The 19660-nt window shown below is 36.2% G+C and overlaps 1 protein-coding gene across 14 annotated transcripts in view; it reads left to right on the forward strand.

Annotated features, from left to right (window-relative positions):
* The window catches only part of NFAT5 (nuclear factor of activated T cells 5), a 119546-nt gene extending 104066 nt beyond the window's left edge, over window positions 1–15480 (forward strand). For all 14 annotated transcript variants that reach the window (XM_019978937.2, XM_019978936.2, XM_019978938.2 and 11 more), the window contains 4 exons: window positions 2894–3042; window positions 3817–6298; window positions 6943–7186; window positions 7640–15480. In XM_019978937.2, the coding sequence (XP_019834496.2) occupies window positions 2894–3042; window positions 3817–6298; window positions 6943–7178 (2867 nt within the window). In that variant the 3' untranslated portion in view covers window positions 7179–7186; window positions 7640–15480. The remainder of the gene's footprint in view (window positions 1–2893; window positions 3043–3816; window positions 6299–6942; window positions 7187–7639) is intronic.
* Window positions 15481–19660: the final 4180 nt, after the last annotated feature.

Below are 19660 nucleotides of genomic sequence, written 5' to 3' on the forward strand. Positions count from 1 at the left end.
TGCTTTGGATAACCAAAGCAGAACATATATTTCTTGAACATATATTAAGTGCTAGTCAGCATGCCACACTCTTCACCAGCATTATCTTGTTTAGCCAAACTCTGAGGTGGATAATTTATGATTCTCATTTCACAGATGAGGAAATCAAGATTCCAGAGAGGTTCTATAATTTGCTGAAGGTCACTTAGCTAGGATTTTAAAAGATAGATCAAGTTTTAGTGTGTAAGGTAACATCTAAGCAATAATAATTCAAACCATGTGCATTAGGTTAATAATAGCATAATTAAACAATCATTAAAGAAAGTTAGGGACATTTGTGATCTTTCCTTTTCCAGCTTTGATGGTTTCATGCTTTTCCCCAAAAACGCTTAGATGTTTTTTTCCTAGAGTATCAGGGATGCTAATCTCATCCAGTGTGAAATTTCTCATACAAGATTGTAGATGGAAGGTTAAAAGGTGTTAAACACTATGTTTAATTTTTGGTAGTAAAATGATATAGTCATTTAATCAAAATCTTACAAGATTAAAAAATGAATAAGAAACAGACACACGTATTATTTTTTCTCACACTTCAGACCTTATTTTGACAATTTTATCAGCTGAAATCATGTAAAATAATTTTATGAAGATATAAAATTGAATACTAAACTGTTTATCAAGCTTCCCTGGTAGCTCAGTTGGTAAAGAATCCGCCTGCAATGCAGGAGGCCCCGGTTCGATTACTGAGTCAGGAAATTCTGCTGGAGAAGGGATAGGCTACCCACTCCAATATTCTTGGGCTTCCCTAGTGGCTCTGCTGGTAAAGAATCCACCTGCAATGTCGGAGACCTGGGTTTGATCCCTGGTTGGGACCATCCCTTGGAAGAAGGGAAAAGCTACCCACTCCAGTATTCTGGCCTGGAGAATTCCATGGACTATGTAGTCCACGGGGTCACAAAGAGTCGGACACAACTGAGCGACTTTCAGTTTCAAACTATTTTATCTGTTTAAAATTTTCATTTGTCATTTTTAAATACAACATCATTAACTGGAGATTCCTGATCAGTTTTAAAAAGACAGTCGCTTTCAAGCAGGAATTTCCCTTGACAAATGGCTTATTTTTGTGATTCCTTGGAATCAGAGCTTTAGTATAACACCCAGGTGTCCTTCTTAGAGATTTAATTAGTTATGCTTTAATAATGAAGTCTTAGCAACATAAATGACTTAAATTTGTGTTGTGGCATAATCCTCCATATAACATCCTTTAAAATAGCCATCAATTACAATAAGATTTAGAACTTGATACACAAATGTGACATTATGTACAGACATAGAAAGCATTTGTTTCTTCATTCAGCAAATACTTATTTATTCCCTAGTATGCACCAGGCAACAACAACAAAATCTCTTGTCTTCATGAAACTCACATTCTAATAGAATCCAAAAGCAAGAATAGCAGTTGATGTTACAGGATCAACGTACGACAATACTAATTGTCTTTCAAATTATCTTTTGAGGTGGGCCTGTAATACTTTTAAATGCCTGCCTGTATCTGTAGCTTTGACTCAGACAGAATTGAAATTGAATTGTGTTGGTATTGATAGAATCTAGGTGAAAATAGATCAACAGAACTCATGCGTAAATGATTGATTTCTTAGAGTAATGAAAGCAGTGGGCACTTTTTCCTCCCCCAGTATAATCAGTTTTCATAGTGATTGTTTCTAGCCAGTTGGCTGTGAGAAAGGTTGAATAAAGACCAGAAGATTTCTAATATTTTTAAGTCAAAATATTTACAAAAATAACTATCCTGCTTATATACCATATTCCATTTTAAAACCCTCTTTGTAGCCAGGATTTCTTTTTCAGTATCAAATTAAGAAATCTATGTATTAAAATATTAAATCACCTTGTTGTACACCTGAAGCTAATAAAATATTGTTAGTTTTTCAACTAAAAAAAAAAGTTTAACAGCTAAGCTTTCTAAGGAATCTGTATTTCTTTACACAGGGTCTCAAAGTAGTGGTAAACCTTAGCTCAGAATTCGGCTATGTGTTCGATTCAGAAGCCTGCCTTCAGTGATGCTTCAACACTATGCTCCACTAAGTGCCAGTGGCAGGCTTAAATAGACAAAAAAAGAAGAAAGAGAATCAAGGGGGGAAAGCAGTTAGAATGAAGTGGTAGAACCTACCTATCTGCTACATATTGCCTCTCCTTGGTTTCTAATCTGTAACTACTTCTGAAAATGGAAGTAGATGGAAGTAGAAAAATACTTGCTGGTTTTGCTTTGGAAATTTAATTGGTAAACCTAAAATATCAGTCATACTTAAATTTCTGAAAAGAAAAAAACTTAAGTCCTTTCTTGAAAAATGTGTTCATATGTCAACTTGGCAAATTCAAGTTTTCTAAGACATTAGTTTAGAAAAGTGAATCTGTTTGATCAGTTGATGGCATCCTACTGAGAAGCTTGAGTTTTGTTGAGGAGAGAAATGTTCAAGCAATCCTATAATCCCCCAAAGTTTGACTTTGTAATTTCCCGGCAGCCAGATACTAAGAGGAAAATATAACAGTTGTAACTGAGCAGCTTTAACCTCCTGGAGATTTCCAGGCTGCATGGCCATGTCCAGCAGTGTAATTCAGGGCCTTTTGAAGCGTGCTGAGAGGTATAACTTGATAACTGAGTGCTCAAGCTTGTTGATATTTAACTCATAGTCTCAGGCTACTGCCAGGAGTCCTCAAGGGACTGCTACTTAAAAAGAGGGAGGACACACTTTGGGCACATTTTGTATCTTCATGCTACTATCAGAGCATCAGAAAATTAGTGTTTTGAATCATGACTAAGGTATCAATACACAGTAGAATGATACAGTTGATTTCAGTGATTTTCAACTTTTTTTTTCTTTTGGTGTGTGTACAGCAATGAAAACTACTGGATGTAACTTAGATAAGGTAAATATGCTTCCTAATCCTCTGATCACTCCGCTCATATCAAGCACTATGATTAAGAGTGAAGACATTACTCCAATGGAAGTAACAGCAGAGAAAAGATCGCCTTCTATTTTTAAGGTGAGCTATATTGACTCACTAGTGAGTGCCCTGTCACATCTTAACCTCAAATATAAAAATAGTTATAGTTTGAGTAGTTTGATTTCTTTTCCCTGATGATGCTTTTTTACTTTTCCTATTTCTCTTATAGCTGTTTCTCTTTGGCTGCACTTAATGAATTTTGCTTTGTAGAGTAAATGATTTTATATTCAAATAAAATAGCCTGCAGGGCAACTTCCAATATACATTTTTGACAAGAAAGGAATTCATGCATTAGCCGGACCTTTGTGATGTTTGGTATAATGAAAGTACAGGTTTAACATTTTCAAAACTATAGAGACATTTTATTTCCTTTCTGTTCTTTCCTTTTTTCCTTTTTCTCTTATTTCTTTTTTCCTTTTTCCAAGAAAGATTCTTCTTTCCTTTTCCATTTTTCTCTTATTTCCCCTTCCCAATAATGTTATAAGTGATGCACAAATGGAGATATTTTAAAATTTGCTAGTAATTCATGAACCATAGAATTAATGTGTACTTACTGTCCTAAGCATATCAATAGCTGATTATTCTTCTGTGTCTACTTCTATTGTTTGACTGTCTTTGTTTATGTGCTTCTTTAAAAATCCTGATGACAGTAATATATAATGTTATCACTGATAATCATAGTCTTACACTTGTTTTCTGAATAATAATATAAACTAGGAAATTGGTCCTGCATATGTTTTTATAATAATAATTTTTGAAGAATCATATGAGCTCATTTATACATATACATATTATTTGGCTTTTATTTTTTAGACTACAAAGACAGTTGGATCAACTCAACAAACGTTAGAAAATATCTCTCACATAGCAGGAAATGGGTCTTTTTCGTCATCATCTTCCCACTTAACTTCTGAAAATGAAAAGCAACAACAGATTCAGCCCAAGGCATACAACCCAGAGACCCTGACAACTATCCAAACACAGGACATTTCACAGCCTGGTACTTTTCCAGCAGTTTCTGCGTCTAGTCAGCTGCCCAGCAATGACGCACTACTACAGCAGGCTACACAGTTTCAAACAAGAGAAACTCAGTCTAGAGAGGTGTTACAGTCAGATGGTACAGTGGTTAACTTGTCACACCTGACTGAGACATCACAGCAACAGCAGCAGTCTCCACTGCAAGAACAAGCACAGACTTTACAGCAGCAGATTTCATCAAATATTTTCCCATCACCAAATAGTGTGAGTCAGCAACTACAAAATACGATACAACACTTGCAGGCAGGGAGTTTTACAGGCAGTACTGCCAGTGGCAGCAATGGAAATGTTGACTTGGTCCAACAAGTTTTAGAGGCACAACAGCAGTTATCTTCAGTTTTATTTTCTGCTCCAGATGGTAACGAGAATGTTCAAGAACAACTTAGTGCAGACATTTTTCAACAAGTCAGTCAAATTCAAAATAGCGTAAGCCCTGGAATGTTTTCCTCAACAGAACCAGCAGTCCATACCAGACCAGATAATTTAATAGCTGGAAGAGCTGAAAGTGTTCACCCACAGAATGAAAACACATTGTCTAATCAGCAACAGCAACAGCAGCAACAGCAAGTGATGGACTCCTCAGCTGCAATGGTGATGGAGATGCAACAGAGTATCTGCCAGGCAGCTGCCCAGATTCAGTCAGAGCTGTTTCCTTCATCTGCTTCAGCAAATGGAAACCTTCAGCAGTCTCCAGTTTACCAGCAGACTTCTCATATGATGAGCGCATTATCAGCCAATGAGGACATGCAAATGCAATGTGAATTGTTTTCTTCTCCTCCGGCAGTTTCTGGAAATGAAACTACTACAACTACCACACAGCAGGTTGCAACTTCTGGCACTACCCTGTTTCAGACATCAAATTCAGGAGATGGAGAAGAGACTGGAGCACAAGCAAAACAGATTCAGAACAGTGTCTTTCAGACCATGGTCCAAATGCAACATAGTGGGGACAGTCAGCCTCAAGTTGGCCTTTTTTCATCTACAAAAAGTATGATAAGTGTTCAAAATAGTGGTACCCAGCAGCAAGGCAATGGTTTATTCCCGCAAGGTAATGAGATGATGTCACTTCAATCAGGGAATTTTTTGCAGCAGTCTTCTCATTCACAGGCTCAGCTTTTTCATCCTCAGAATCCTATTGCTGATCCTCAGAACCTTTCCCAGGAAACTCAAGGTTCTATTTTTCATAGTCCAAGTCCTATTGTCCACAGTCAGACTTCTACAGCCTCCTCTGAACAAATGCAGCCTCCAATGTTTCACTCTCAAAATACCATGGCTGTGCTGCAGGGCTCTTCTGTTCCTCAAGACCAACAGTCAGCCAACATATTTCTTTCCCAAAGTCCAATGAATAATCTCCAAACCAACACAGTGGCCCAGGAAGAACAGATTTCATTTTTTGCAGCTCAGAATTCAATTTCTCCACTTCAGTCAACATCAAACACTGAGCAGCAAGCTGCTTTCCAGCAGCAGGCTCCAATATCACACATTCAGACCCCTATGCTTTCCCAGGAACAGGCACAACCCTCCCAGCAAGGTCTGTTTCAGCCTCAGGTTTCCCTGGGCTCCCTTCCTCCTAACCCAATGCCTCAAAACCAACAAGGAACAATCTTTCAGTCACAGCACTCAATAGTTGCCATCCAGAGTAACTCTCCATCCCAGGAGCAGCAGCAGCAGCAACAACAGCAGCAGCAACAACAGAGCATTTTATTCAGTAACCAGAACGCCATGGCACCAATGGCGTCTCAAAAGCAGCCACCACCAAACATGATATTCAATCCAAGTCAAAATCCAGTGGCTAATCAGGAGCAGCAGAACCAATCAATTTTCCATCAACAAAATAATATGGCCCCAATGAATCAAGAGCAGCAGCCCATGCAATTTCAGAACCAGACCACGGTTTCCTCACTTCAGAACCCAGGTCCTGCCCAATCCGAATCATCACAGACCTCCTTGTTCCATAGCTCACCTCAGATTCAGTTGGTCCAAGGGTCACCCAGTTCTCAAGAGCAGCAAGTAACACTCTTCCTCTCTCCAGCATCCATGTCTGCATTGCAGACCAGTATGAACCAACAAGACATGCAACAGTCTCCCCTTTATTCCCCTCAGAACAACATGCCTGGAATCCAGGGAGCCACATCTTCACCTCAACCACAGGCTACTTTATTTCACAACACTACAGGAGGTACAATGAACCAGCTACAGAATTCTCCTGGCTCTTCTCAACAGACATCTGGAATGTTCTTATTTGGCATTCAAAATAGTAAGAAACTCTTTCTAATTTCCCATTTCTTAAATGTTATTGGTTGAAATGGTCACGTTATCGTTACCAGAGAAAGCACAACACAGTGGTTTTAAGAGCAGAGATTGTAGTTGGACAGAAGTGAGTTCAAGTCCCAGCTGTACCACTTACAGACTGAGACCTTGGACAGGTTATTTGACATGCATGAGCCTCACTTTCCACATCTAAAATGGTGGTAATACTACAAACTTGACAAGGATATTGGGAGGATTAAAGGTGGTGATATATCTAAATATATGTGTCTGCCATTTTGAGATATAACCTTGAAAGGAAGATGAAGTACAAACGACAGAAAAATTTTCAGCCAGTTAAAGCAAGTAGTTTCCAAGGAGGTAGAAACCCACGTTTCTTTAATGTTTATGTACCAAGGAACTTATATAGGACTTATGTTGATAACTAAGCAGTGTTGTATTTTTATACTGCTTAGAGACAACCGAGGATGAATTCTACTACTGTTTGATGAAAACCTTTTTGGAGGCTGTCAGGTTCCTCACTTTTAACAAAATAATGCATTTATATACCCCAGCCACTAGTAAATACCTTCTTATGAATCTTAACAGAAAATAACTAATCAGGTAGCTTCTCTGTTTTCAATGTCTCTGCAGACTGTAGTCAGCTTTTAACTTCTGGACCAGCTACATTGCCAGATCAGTTGATGGCCATAAGTCCACCAGGCCAGCCACAAAACGAGGGCCAACCACCTGTGACAACACTTCTTTCTCAGCAAATGCCAGAGAATTCTCCAATGGCATCCTCTATAAACACCAACCAGAACATTGAAAAGATTGATTTGCTTGTTTCATTGCAAAACCAAGGGAACAACTTAACTGGCTCCTTTTAACTGGATATGTAAGTAATGCATTTTGGCTTCTTTCTTATTGAAAAGCATCAATAAATTTTATTATTCTTAGCATATTTGGGTTAAGTAATTTAACACTGTTTAGACTCTGATCTTTTAAAATATGGCTTTCTCACAGGGTACCTTTTTTACCCTGAATTGATTGCTCTGAATGATAACCTACAGTCATATTGTTAGTACTGGGCATTCCTTCTGGCTCTTAAGTTTCTTTGCTGTTGAAATGATGGAACATCTGCTGAATGTACTATATATTGGACATAATTACATCTCATATTTCATTTCCTCAAGAAGTAAACCTTGAATCTGAAAAAATATGACAGTATAAATGTGGTAAAGTTATCATTTATAGTAGTGTAATATACTTTGGGATCATTCAGGGCAACAGGAACTTTGTAAATGCTTTCCCTCCCTAGTGAGTTAAATTAAACGTCTTCTTTTTTTAGAAATTCCATGAAGAAAATCCTGATTTCAAGATATCCTGAGATCTTGTGATTCCATGAGGATTATCGAACTGTTACTTTAAAAGAAAACAAAATATGAAAAACTGTGATTGAGTAAATGGATAGATTTTACTCTGGCTGCAAAAGAGCACACCTTGGCTACCTATTGCAGTGATTAACCACCATTGTTAACATCTTTATATTTTATGTTCCTAATAACAGTGATGACTGAGAATCTATTTGAGTTTCCAGCTGACAGAATTAATTATTGCTATTTCTGTAGACACTCTTTCTTTAAAAGTACAGTTTAAGTTGACAAGCTGGATCACTCAGTTATTATTGCTATTAGAAAATAATTCATGTTTCATGTTTACTTCTGTTCATTTGTATTTTCTTTTCTGCATTGTTTAGTCAAGTAGTGGCTTATGAAAAAGAGTTGAAATAATAACTAAGGCTGTAATTTTTCAGTATAAAAAGCACAGCTATTGGCTATAGTGAAGGAATCTTTTCTCAGTTTTTATGGAGAAACTGAAGGGATAACATTCTGACAAGTAGGCTGTATTAAGAGCTCTGCACAGATAAGAGGCCTCTATTTATCACAGACAACACACTTACAAACAGGGAACAGCTGGAATGCTATTGATTTTATTTTTCAGAGAGTCATTAATTCTCTTAGGTTTCTGTTAAGGGTTTTAGTCATAACTGTGCATAGAAAAAGAAATACCTTGCTTTATTAAAAAAAAATGAAGGGGATGATGTATGGTAAATTATGTTCTGATAGCCTCCTACAGTAGTTAAAACTGACAGTAATTGGAGTCTGTTTTCTTCTTATCCCAGTCTTGGACTGGTATTCCCTTTTTATGTTCATCTATGTTATTCTTCCCCTCTTCACTTTATTTTAGACAATTAGTAATATGCTACTAGCTTTGTGACCCTGTAGTAACTTAGATAAAAAGACCATGTTGATCTAGGGTTACCCAGCAACTCCTGCAGCACAGGCAGGGGGGTACCCTTTCAGGAATAAGGGGAACTGACTCCTGAGAAATAAACAATGCATTTTTTTTCCCATGAACGGTGCTGTTCTGAAGTCTTCAAATTTTTCCCTCTTATAGGAAGCAGTGTAAATGTTAATTTAAAAAGAGAGAGAAACTAAAATTTCTTGAAACATCACTTCTCCCTGAGTTGTAGTGAGTGTAATTCACTTGTTACCTCAGTGCTTTACAGTTTGAAGTGGTCATTTACCTGATGGTTCCCACAAGCCTTAGGCTTTACAGGGTCATATCATTGACTTAAAGTGAAAAATTTATTTGTGTTACATCTATAGAGAGCAAAATAACACACTCCAGAACTTGCAGTTGTAGTATTAGTTATACAGATTTGGGTGTTCTCACCACCCATGGGATGCCTGCTTCTCACTACAACCTGTTGTCTGGACATATGCTTACGTCTTATTCTCCTTTTGGCATGTAGAAAGCTGTTAATACAGTTTAAGGCCAAATTGTGTGTGGCTTCTATATGTAGATAAGATGTTTTGGCATTCTTGTCCGTTTCATTTATTTTTTTAAATGTACAAAAAATAGCCTGTTAATTGTTCGTTCAAGGCTACATTTCTGTTTTTTGTTTTTGTCTTTTCTATCCTACACTTAGTTGAACTTTGTGGAATTGTGGTGTTGGTTTTGTTTATACAGCCGGATTTTTCCCCCTTTTTGTGATGGTCTTCCTTGGTTCTTTGAATTGTACTCTTCTTTAATTTGTTTTTTTCTCTTTGGTCTCATTTATTCTTTCCTCCACCCCCAACCCTTTCTTTCTTTCTTTCTCTCTCTGATTGAGAGGCATTGAATTATGTTTTCAGTAGTACAGGCTTCTTGCCGATATGAAGGGAACTTTTCAGAAAGAGACCCACTCTGGGTCATTTAATTTTGAATACAGTTTTCAATCGTTCAAGTTTTGGATGGTTTATATCTAATGTGTGTTTCATTTTTTTGGAAAGCTATATTTTGTATTTAGGAAATGGTATACTATTTTGCTATTTGTACTGAGTGAGTACATTGGCATAAATATAGAAATTTATATATATACATATATATAAACTATTCTTTTTTTGCCACACATTTTTGTGGTAAATTTGTGAGTTTGTCTGATGTTCTACCACAACGTGGCGTCTGATAAAAGTGAGGGGGGGGGGTTTGTTATGTCTTTATTGAGTATTTAAGTATCTTTTGAAACAAATGACCTGTTCATCTGTGGCCATTCCATCAGGCAGTTCCTTGATGTGATTAGTGGGCTAAAGTCAGCTTACTGTGTGTTCGCTGGATCTTACACTCAGCAAAATGTTCAAGTAAGGAAACCCATCTAGGCAGTTGTGTCAAATGGTGTTTCACAAGAATGAGCCATCCAGTCTTTGCTCACTATATATTTAATATTTTATTATTGTTGTTATTGTTATTATTAATTGGCTTTCTGTATTCTATGCCTTTTATTTATAAAGACACTAAAAAAAAAAACATGTTTGTAATTTTAATAACATTTCCCCCATCTTGTAATATCCAGAGCTACTTTATAAATTCTCTAAACCAAAAGCATTTTCATATATATATATATATATATATATATATATATATATATATATATATCTCCCCACCCCATCAGGAAAAATTACCCAGTATAGTTCAGGTTATGAGAAGGACCAGCCACACAATCCAGTGCTTCAGTTTTAAAATGGATAACTAATTACAGAGGATTGACTGATGTTAGAAAGCTTATCCAGTGGTATAAAAATAAGTAGAAATAAAATGCTATAAGTTTATTTCTGAGTTTTCTGAATTTTTTCCCGAGAGATTACACAGGAGACTCAGGAAAGTCTATTTGTTCATCAAGTTCCACTGTTAACACTGCTCTATGGGTGAAGTGGTGGCAAGAAGACTGGCTTGTGTGCTGACTTTTGTTATTTAGCAAGAAGTTTATCATTGTAAAATGCTGATTGCCAATGCCAAGTCACCAGGGACCAATTTTGTGTTTTGTACTATTTCAGTTTAGAACAGAACATACACCTGAACTGTAGTGGTTTGATTGGATGGAGGCAGAAAACCCAACTTTTATTTTCATAAATTTTGTGGTTATTTGTACAAGGGCTGTGCTAAGATACCATATTCTTAATTCAGTAATGATTTTTTTTTTAACATTGTTAAATGTTCCTTACTGCTAAAAGGTCAATGTTAAGTACAGCATTCAGAACATATTATTTGGTTAAAAAAAGTATTTGTCTTCTTATTGAAGAGCTAGCTTAGTTGTCAGTGGTTGATACTTGTGCTAATAATACAGATTCAAGATTACTGTTACAAGTTACATCTATATATGAGAGAGATTCCAAGAACCAGCAGAGTCCTTGGAAACAACAATTCATTAAATTTACTTATGGCAGAAGGACTTAAGTGAACTATAAACCACATTTTATTCCTTTATAATGTTACATTCAATTGTTCTTGCCTTTAGGAACTCACATGAATGCTTGGAGCTTATCTGTATGTCTGCATGTGTGTGTGTATGTGTGTGTTTGTCCTTTATTCCTTATTGTCATTCCATTATATATCTACACCAACATGGGAGAAGTTGTATACAACAATTAAAAGTTATATTTTGCTTCTTAGCTTTATCTTGTTACCTTTGTAATTAGAGTATTATGTTGTTATTTAACCAATGCAAATCTGTTTTTGCCAGTCTCCCTAGAACAGGTTTTTAAAGGGCTTTGTTTATAATAGAAGCAGTAGTATGAGGGACCTTCTTCCTTCCTTTCTTTTTTGTAACATTGTTTATGCTGTAGTTGGGAATTTCATTACAGTGCATTTTTTGCCCATCAGAACCTCAGTTAATCCACCTAGGAAAAACTGTGTCAAAGGGAATGAGAAAGAAACTATATCTAAGTCCTCCTTAGAACTAAGAGAATAATTCCTTTTGACCATTTAAGCCATTATAAATGCTTATTTTGGAAAAGTATAACCTGTTTAGATGCATCAGCAATTATAGACCAGAAATTAAATGCTTAAATTAAAATTAATCAAAGCCTCAAAAATCAATATGGTTTTGTAAAGACTCACTGGGAGTACTTGAGAATTTTTTCATCTTTCTGGTAAGAATTTCTGTTTTAGTATTTGTTTTCTAGTTGATTATTTTCTAACTAATTGAAAATTATATTAGACCTATTAGCTTCTGACCATTCTGCTTTATGACCACAGGCTTCTTCCCTTAGACAGACAGCTATGTTATATCTGCATGCCTTTGTTTTGTGGAAGGACTTAATAAAAGAGTGTATAGTTCAGTGGCTTTATTAGAAAAATGACTTGGAATATATATACCCCAGTGAATGGGGTAGTATAATCTCATAACATGTATTAAAAAGAGGTTTTCCTATCTGCTTATTTGTGTCACTAGAGCTAAATAGTGAAGATGATGTTCATAATGTAGTAAATACCAGAATAATACCTAAAATATCATCTGTGATTTGTCCCAGCATTCTAATTACTTCTTTAATCCCCCTTTGTTTTTGTGTCATTCTAGCCTCATTTATTAATATAAATCTATTTTTACTCCACTTTCTCTTTTAGGACATTTTTTAAATTAATATTTTATATCTAGATTAAATGCTTATGGAAAAGTGCCTTTTTACCATGATAGTGCCCCTTTCTTATAATTTCATTTTTCATTGTTGCCAAAAACACATAGGCAAATGACTTTAATAGTCTCGACTTTCATTTTTTCTTTCTGGTAATTCTTTTCTCCATTTCTTGATCACCATAGAAAAGTTTCAAACCTTCCTAACGCCCATTGGCAGAAGAGGAACAGAAAAGATAAATAGCTAGGATTGTTTCTTTGAAAGAGGATAAGTAAAAGATCCTCTTTTAGACTTTATATAAATTAGATAAATTTGTCTTCATCCTGACCAACTGTCAAAAATTTTACTATATGTGAGACTATGGCTCAAATGGGTATGGTTAACTTTCAGAAAGGAAGTTGAAGCACCTGCTCTGCTCTTAATTATAAGATGGATGAAAATAAATCAATAACACATAGTTTAGGTAAAGCTTGGTAATGTCAGTTTTTCTAATGATAGTCAAATAATTCATTGTTTTGTGCCTCTTGCCCATCAGAACCTTAGTAATCTGCACATGAAAAATAGTTGCAAAAGAAATGAAGTTATATCTGAGTCCCCCAGAACTAAAATAATTCCTTGCAGCCAGATAGAGTTGGATAGGGTGTCCCTCTGTTCTGCTTTGTTTTGTTAATTTTGCCTATGTTCCAGCTCCTCCCCATAGTGGTGGTGCCTAAAGAAAGGGCCATCAGCAGCAAACAGGTCAGGATAGTAGTGACTTAGAGATAGAGCTGCTTTCCCTATGTGAGTATTTCCATGACTGTTGGTGGCTCTAAAGACTGCAGATCTTTATGCAATATTCTCAATACCCTAATGATATTATGCACTTTAATCATTCCAAAGAAGTGAAAAATGCTGTATAGTGATGATTCCTTTTGATGAATACATTTTAACTGTTTAGAATATTTATGTCCCTTTTTATTTTGGATAGCCAACTTGGTATGTTATGGGAATATTTTCTAAAATGACTGTATAGTAGGACTTACTAAGGCTTTGAGATGTAACTGACTATAAGGGGAAATGATTACACTTCAGAAAATCATTTTAGAAACATTAAAATGTTCAGCTTGCTAATCTATGTGTTCGAGAGTTAATTAACCAGCTTTCTTCCTATATTTTTTTCATATTAATAACATAGTATATAGTTTTCTACATGTATGTATAAACCATTGGTTCTCAAAATGTGGTCCTCAGCCCACCAGCCAATGTCTATATCACCTGGAAACTAGTTAAAAATACAAAATCTTGGGTCTTATTCCAGACACAGTGAATCAGAAACTCTGGAGTGGGACTCAGCAATCTCTGTTTTTAACAAGCCTTCTGTTAAAGGTGATTCTGATCCATGCCAAAGTTTGAGAACCACTGGTTTACAGTGTATACAGTAAAATGTATTAATAGAAAGGGCTTTTTTCCCACTCACACAGTTATACATTGTTCTAAATGTAAATTCAGTTTAACCTGGTTATCTATAATCATTTACTGGTAATGATAATTTATTCTCAGTACTACCTATAGAAATATATTTTATGTACATATACAATTAGTCCAGTTATTGATAATTCAGTTAACTTAGTTTGGTGTATTCCTACCACATACTAAAAAGTTTACATTAAATGACTGATTTAAATATATAGGTGCAATGGTCTATATTTTTTATTTTAACTATGGTGACATTTAAGTAGCTAACATAATTGACGGGTGCTAAAGTCTCCTGTTTATCCATAAAATGGGTACATTGTGGGCAGTGATAATACAAGCTTCATTTTCATTGCCTCTTACCTTACCAGCAGACAACAGTTTTGTCCTGGCTAGACCAACTCTCAGAACAAAATTATTTGTCATTCCTTATATTTACATTTGTATCTGAGCTATTAAACAACATGGCTAGCCAGGTCAACAAAGCACCTTATTTAATTTCTTTTTTTAATAGATAAATCTTCTTTTAAAATAGCTTGCTTTACATGAAAACTGACGCACTGGAAATGTAACTACCCTTGGTTGGAACTTACGGTTCAGATGAGATGTTAAACAAGACACTGTGTTATTTAGTTTAGGCATTTCTCCCTTTCCAATTATATGCAACTAACCATAAGATAAATAGATTTATTTATACATTTTAATCTCCCTCTATAATTCAGTACCTCCATAATTGCTGGTGTTTACAAATCACCGATTACTAAATTCATGAAAGAAAAATGCACATTTCAAAATAAAAATCACCACTGCTGTGTTTGCTTAATAGTAGCAGTGGAAATGTAAGTGGCTTACTCTACAAACTTTGGTGCTGGAAATACATAGGCAAACTGTTGGGAGATGCTCTAGCTACATTCCTGCTTTCTTGTTCCTGTTACCATCTTTACCACCTTATTGCATACTATATTCTTATTACGTAAGGCATTCTACCATACCACAATATTATTCAACTCCAACTTGTATTATTTTCTTTAAAAGTTCTGTGTTTAACCATATCACCATGCTTTCTTTTCCCAGAATTAATTTGCCTAATTTTAGGTAGTTTGTATAACTATTATTATTTTAGCTAATGAGCCTCAGGACAGCACACACAGACACACACACACGTACACAAACATGCCTTCTCAGATGTTGGAGAGTGACTTTGGAATCAGATTAAAGAACTATCCTGCACAGAAGTGTTTATGACTTTCAGTGACAAACTGACTCCAGTGACATTGAGCTAATTTCTTTTGATCTAATGAATGTATCTGCTTTACCTTGTTCCCTTACTTTGAATTGATAAGCTCCAAGTATTTATTACTTTTTTGGGATACTTTTTACTGAGTTCATTCATTTGTTTTAGTCTTTTAATAAGTATACTACAGTTATTTCATTAACCTGTTCTCAAGTGGTTTAGCTACCATTCTGCCATTTAAGTTTTTAATTTAATTTTATTTGCTTGAGTACACTGATCAACCACTGAGCTGCCTTCTTCCATTGTCCTGCAATGATATAAGGGTTACATTTTTGTGTATATGGCTTTCATAGTTGGTATTTCAGAGCACTGACACCAGATACTTCAGTTTATTCTCTGGGGGAACTTCATTTGCATCTATGTTTTTAGCTATCTGTGATAACTTGTTAAATATTAAAAAGATATTTTGCTTCTATTGGAACATTTGTATACTCGCAACTATATTTCTGTAAACAGCTGCAGTCAAAAATAAAACATTGAAAGTTTTCATTTTGTAGTGGTTAACTGTCTTTTTTCCTCAGACTTTGCCAGTGAAGTCATATCTAAGAATGTCAGTTTTTAACAACGTGAATATGTGACTGAACTTAAAGTCATTAGGAAAAGGTATGAAATACAGAAATATTTTTAATAGTGACTTTGTACCTACTCTTTTACCAGGTAGTGTACAAAAGTGACTTGGTGTGATAGAATTTTTGTTTTACTTAAAGTGTTTCATGTTTAGTAAAATAATACATACATGTGGTGACAAGTTATGAATTGTGGAGGTGCTTTTGATGAAAACAAAGTCTCCCCAGCCCTCAGTCCCACATCCAGACGCAGTCTCTTTTTATTCTTCTGTAAGTTAATCATTCAGAATGATCTTAGGTGATTTACATGGGTAAACATTATTTTTAAACATATATGTGTGTGTGTGTGTGTGTTTGGATGTACATTAGGAAAATATATAATGTGTTTACCTACTAGACTATGGGGAAATGTGAGTCAAAGCCAACATTCTAAATAAATACTAATACAGGTGATACATGAATATCATGTATGTGATGTATAAATACTGAAGCTTCAGTAATGCTGCTTTAAACAATATTCTTATACTTTCTTATCAAATGTAGATGGTATCTGTTGATTCTGTGAAAGTGACTGAATTTTTTTAACATCCAAATGTATATAATCCATCTAAATAAGTTTTCACTTTTGGGGTCTAAAGTAATAACACTGCTGCCATTGTTCTAAATATATTTAAAAGTTGTCTTTTAGCATTTATGGACTTCAGCAACATTGGAAAGAAGTAATAACCAAATGCAATTTAGTAAGTATAAATATTAAAAATATTTAGGTATTTTTGATCTGAAGATGGAACTACAAGTGGCTGCCAGAAAGGCTGATGTGGTCCTGGGTTACATAATCTAAGTTACAGTGTCCAGAACAAGGGAGAGAGTTTTCTTGCTTTACTCCAAGCTGATAAGAGTCCTGCTTTGTCAACTCGTGAGGAGCAAACAATTCTCAGCAGCCATATAATTAGGCCTGTCAGAGAACTGAACATCATTTATCCCTGCTTAGGGACACCGGAGGACTTTAGAAGTGTAAAAGCAGCTACTGACAAATATATACTACCATGTGTAAATTAGATGGCTAGTGGGAAACTGCTGTATATAACACAAGGGGCCTGACCTGGCGCTCTGTGATAACTTAGAGAGGTGGCATAGGGACAGGGAGAGGGTGGCTCAAGAGAGGGGATACATACACACACACACACACACACACACACACACACACACACACACACACACACACACACACACACACACAACTTATGGCTGATTCATGTTGTTATATGGCAGAAACCACCACAACATTGTAAAACAATTATCTTCCAATTTAAAAATCGCTATGGTTTCTCAATAGCAACATTTATGGTCTTTCAGGAAGACAGCTGATTACTGCTATGCTCTATTTCATGGTGTCATTGTCCCTGCCTGTTCTGAGGCACAATAGTATTTAAAAACATAGGCTCTTGAGTTTGCCTCTTGGGTAAAGTTCTGGCTCCTATACCAAAGGTTTAACCTCTCCATTCCTCAGTTTCTTTATAAAGTGGGAGGAAAACTAGAATGATCCCCTAAGGGTTGTTATAAAAATTACCTAAGTTAATCAGCATAAAACTACTTAGTTCCTGGTACACAGGAGCTAAGTGCCTAGTAAGTGTTAACTCTGTAGTAGTCATACTAGTCCTGATACTGCTTTGTTCTTCTGCCTCTGGTGCACTGGATCCATATCCTTTTGCTTTTCCAAATACATGGTCCTTTAATTATCCTCTTTCTTTTTTTTTATTTGTAATTTACTTTTTAATTTTAATTTAATTCATATTTTTATTTGATTTTTATTTTCTGTTGGAGTATAGTTGACTTACAGTGTTGTGTTAGTTTCAGGTAAACAGCAAAGGGATTCAGTTTTATATATATAATTACCCTCTTTCTCCAGCATCAAAACCTTTTCTCATACCCACTAGAATATGAATTTTCTGTAATGTTCCTCATCTCAAAAAACAATTTTCTTTTACCACACATCCCGCATATACACTATTTCCACTTCCTCTCTTTCCATTCCCTCTTAAACCCATTCCAATCAGGTTTTATCACCCCACTCTCCAGGAGTAGCTCTTGTCAGCACCACCAATGGCCTCTCAAAAGTCAATTCCCATGCCTGTTTCACTCACTCAGCTTATCAGCAGTATTTGACAGTCTTTGAAACACTTTCTTCCCTCGGCTTTCAGGACACGACGCTCATCTCTCTCGCTTCACTGGCCTTTTCTCTTCTCATCATCTTGACCTTCTAACGTTGGAGACCTCTAGAAGTCGATCATTAGATCTCTTCTCTATCATAACTTAATTTCCAGTTGATCCCATCCAGTCACACTGCTTTATATACTTCTACGTGTTGACTTTACTCTGAGTTCCTATTACCCAACTGTCTACTTGACAGTCACAACGGGCATCTCAGACATAGCATGTCTGAAGTCAAATTTTGATTCTCCCCTTCCCATCCCCATCTTCTGCACCCAGTACTCTTTCCAGATTCTTCCTCATTTGAGCAAAATGAAATCTCCATTCTTCCAGTTGTTTAAGCCAAAATACCTCTGGGAGTTTGTGTTTTTTGACCTTTATACAGTCTGTCATCAGATCATGTTACTCTGACCTTTGAAATATATCCAGAATCCAGCCACTTCTCAATACAGCTATTGCTATCACTTTGAACCAAAGCATTTGTTGCCTTGATTGTCATGAGTTTCCCAACAATTCTCCCTACTTCTCTCATTGCTCCTCATACTTGATTCTTCACTTACCAACTAGATTTAAACATAAGTCCTATGTTACACCTTTGCTCAAAACCATCCAGTGACTGACTTCCTGTTTTCTGCATTTCACAATGCTTGTAAGGCCCTTTGTGGTCTGTCCCAGCTGTGTGTCTGACCCATCCTTCTCTTGCTTTCTCTGCTTTGGTCACACTAAGTTCCTTTCCCTCCCTAAAACAGACTGATCATGCTGCTACCTCATGGGTTTGTGCTCACATCACTCCCGGTTTGCCTATACTTCAGGGATCTACATGTCTCAGTCTCTTAATGTTATCAAGTCTTGGCTCAAATATAACCTTATTAGATCTTTCTTGATCATCCTGTATAAAACTCAGATCGCATCTCTAACCCTCTTACCTGCTCTTCCTCTCTAGCATTTATCACCTGACTGACATTTGTTCTTCTATCATGGAATGCAAACCTCCATGAGGATAGGTATTTTGTCTGCTGTTGTATATTTCCAGTGCCTAGAAGAATGCCTGCCCCATTGATTAATCAAGATAATTCAGTCAAGTCACAATAAATATTGCCCCTTGGCATTTATTTATTACATTCCGTGTTTTTCTTGATTTCTATACCACTGTCCTGATCTCTGGGTTGGGAAGACTCCTGGAGAAGGAAATAGCAACCCACTCTAGTATTTTTCCCTGGAAAATCCCATTGTCAGAGGAGCCTGGCCAGCTAGTCCACAGGGTCGCAAAGAGACATGACTTAGTAACTAAGCACTCCTTCCTGGATCTTCTTAAATGTCCTTTAAATCCCCTGAGAGAATCTTAATAGGTTCCATTACCATTCAGAATGAAGCAGCCCTATTGGGCAAGCTCTCAAGTCAAGTCACCGTTTAGGCTTCTGGCCACAGTTTATCACTGAATCCTCTGATCCCTTCCCCGGTAGATTCCACTTTTGCCTGAAACCAGTGAATTTGAGTTTGTTTTATAAAAATGGATTTTATTTGGAACTTTTAGAAATTTACATAAAACTGCAGTGAGGATAAAGGTAAAGGCAAAAGAAAACATTTTCATGTTTTCAAACTGAAGCACCCAGCCATCTGCCATTGTGGATTTTGTGGAAAGAATACCCAGTGCTTGCTGGCACCTGGTACATGAGGCTCTCCTGCCTGACGCCATCATTTGCTTGGCAGGTAAGAGGCAACCTTGCTTTGCATCGTTTCTCCTGTTTTCTTTCTCTGGACCACAAGAGGGCATTCTTTCATCATTTTCAACTTGGATTATACCAACACTTAGTAGACATGCACCTCATTTAAACAGGAAGTTAGATTATGAATGCCAAAATGGTTCACCAAAGTTAGTGAAACTCTAGGCT

This window comes from Bos indicus, chromosome 18 (assembly GCF_029378745.1).
Source record: "Bos indicus isolate NIAB-ARS_2022 breed Sahiwal x Tharparkar chromosome 18, NIAB-ARS_B.indTharparkar_mat_pri_1.0, whole genome shotgun sequence".
NCBI lineage: Eukaryota > Metazoa > Chordata > Mammalia > Artiodactyla > Bovidae > Bos > Bos indicus.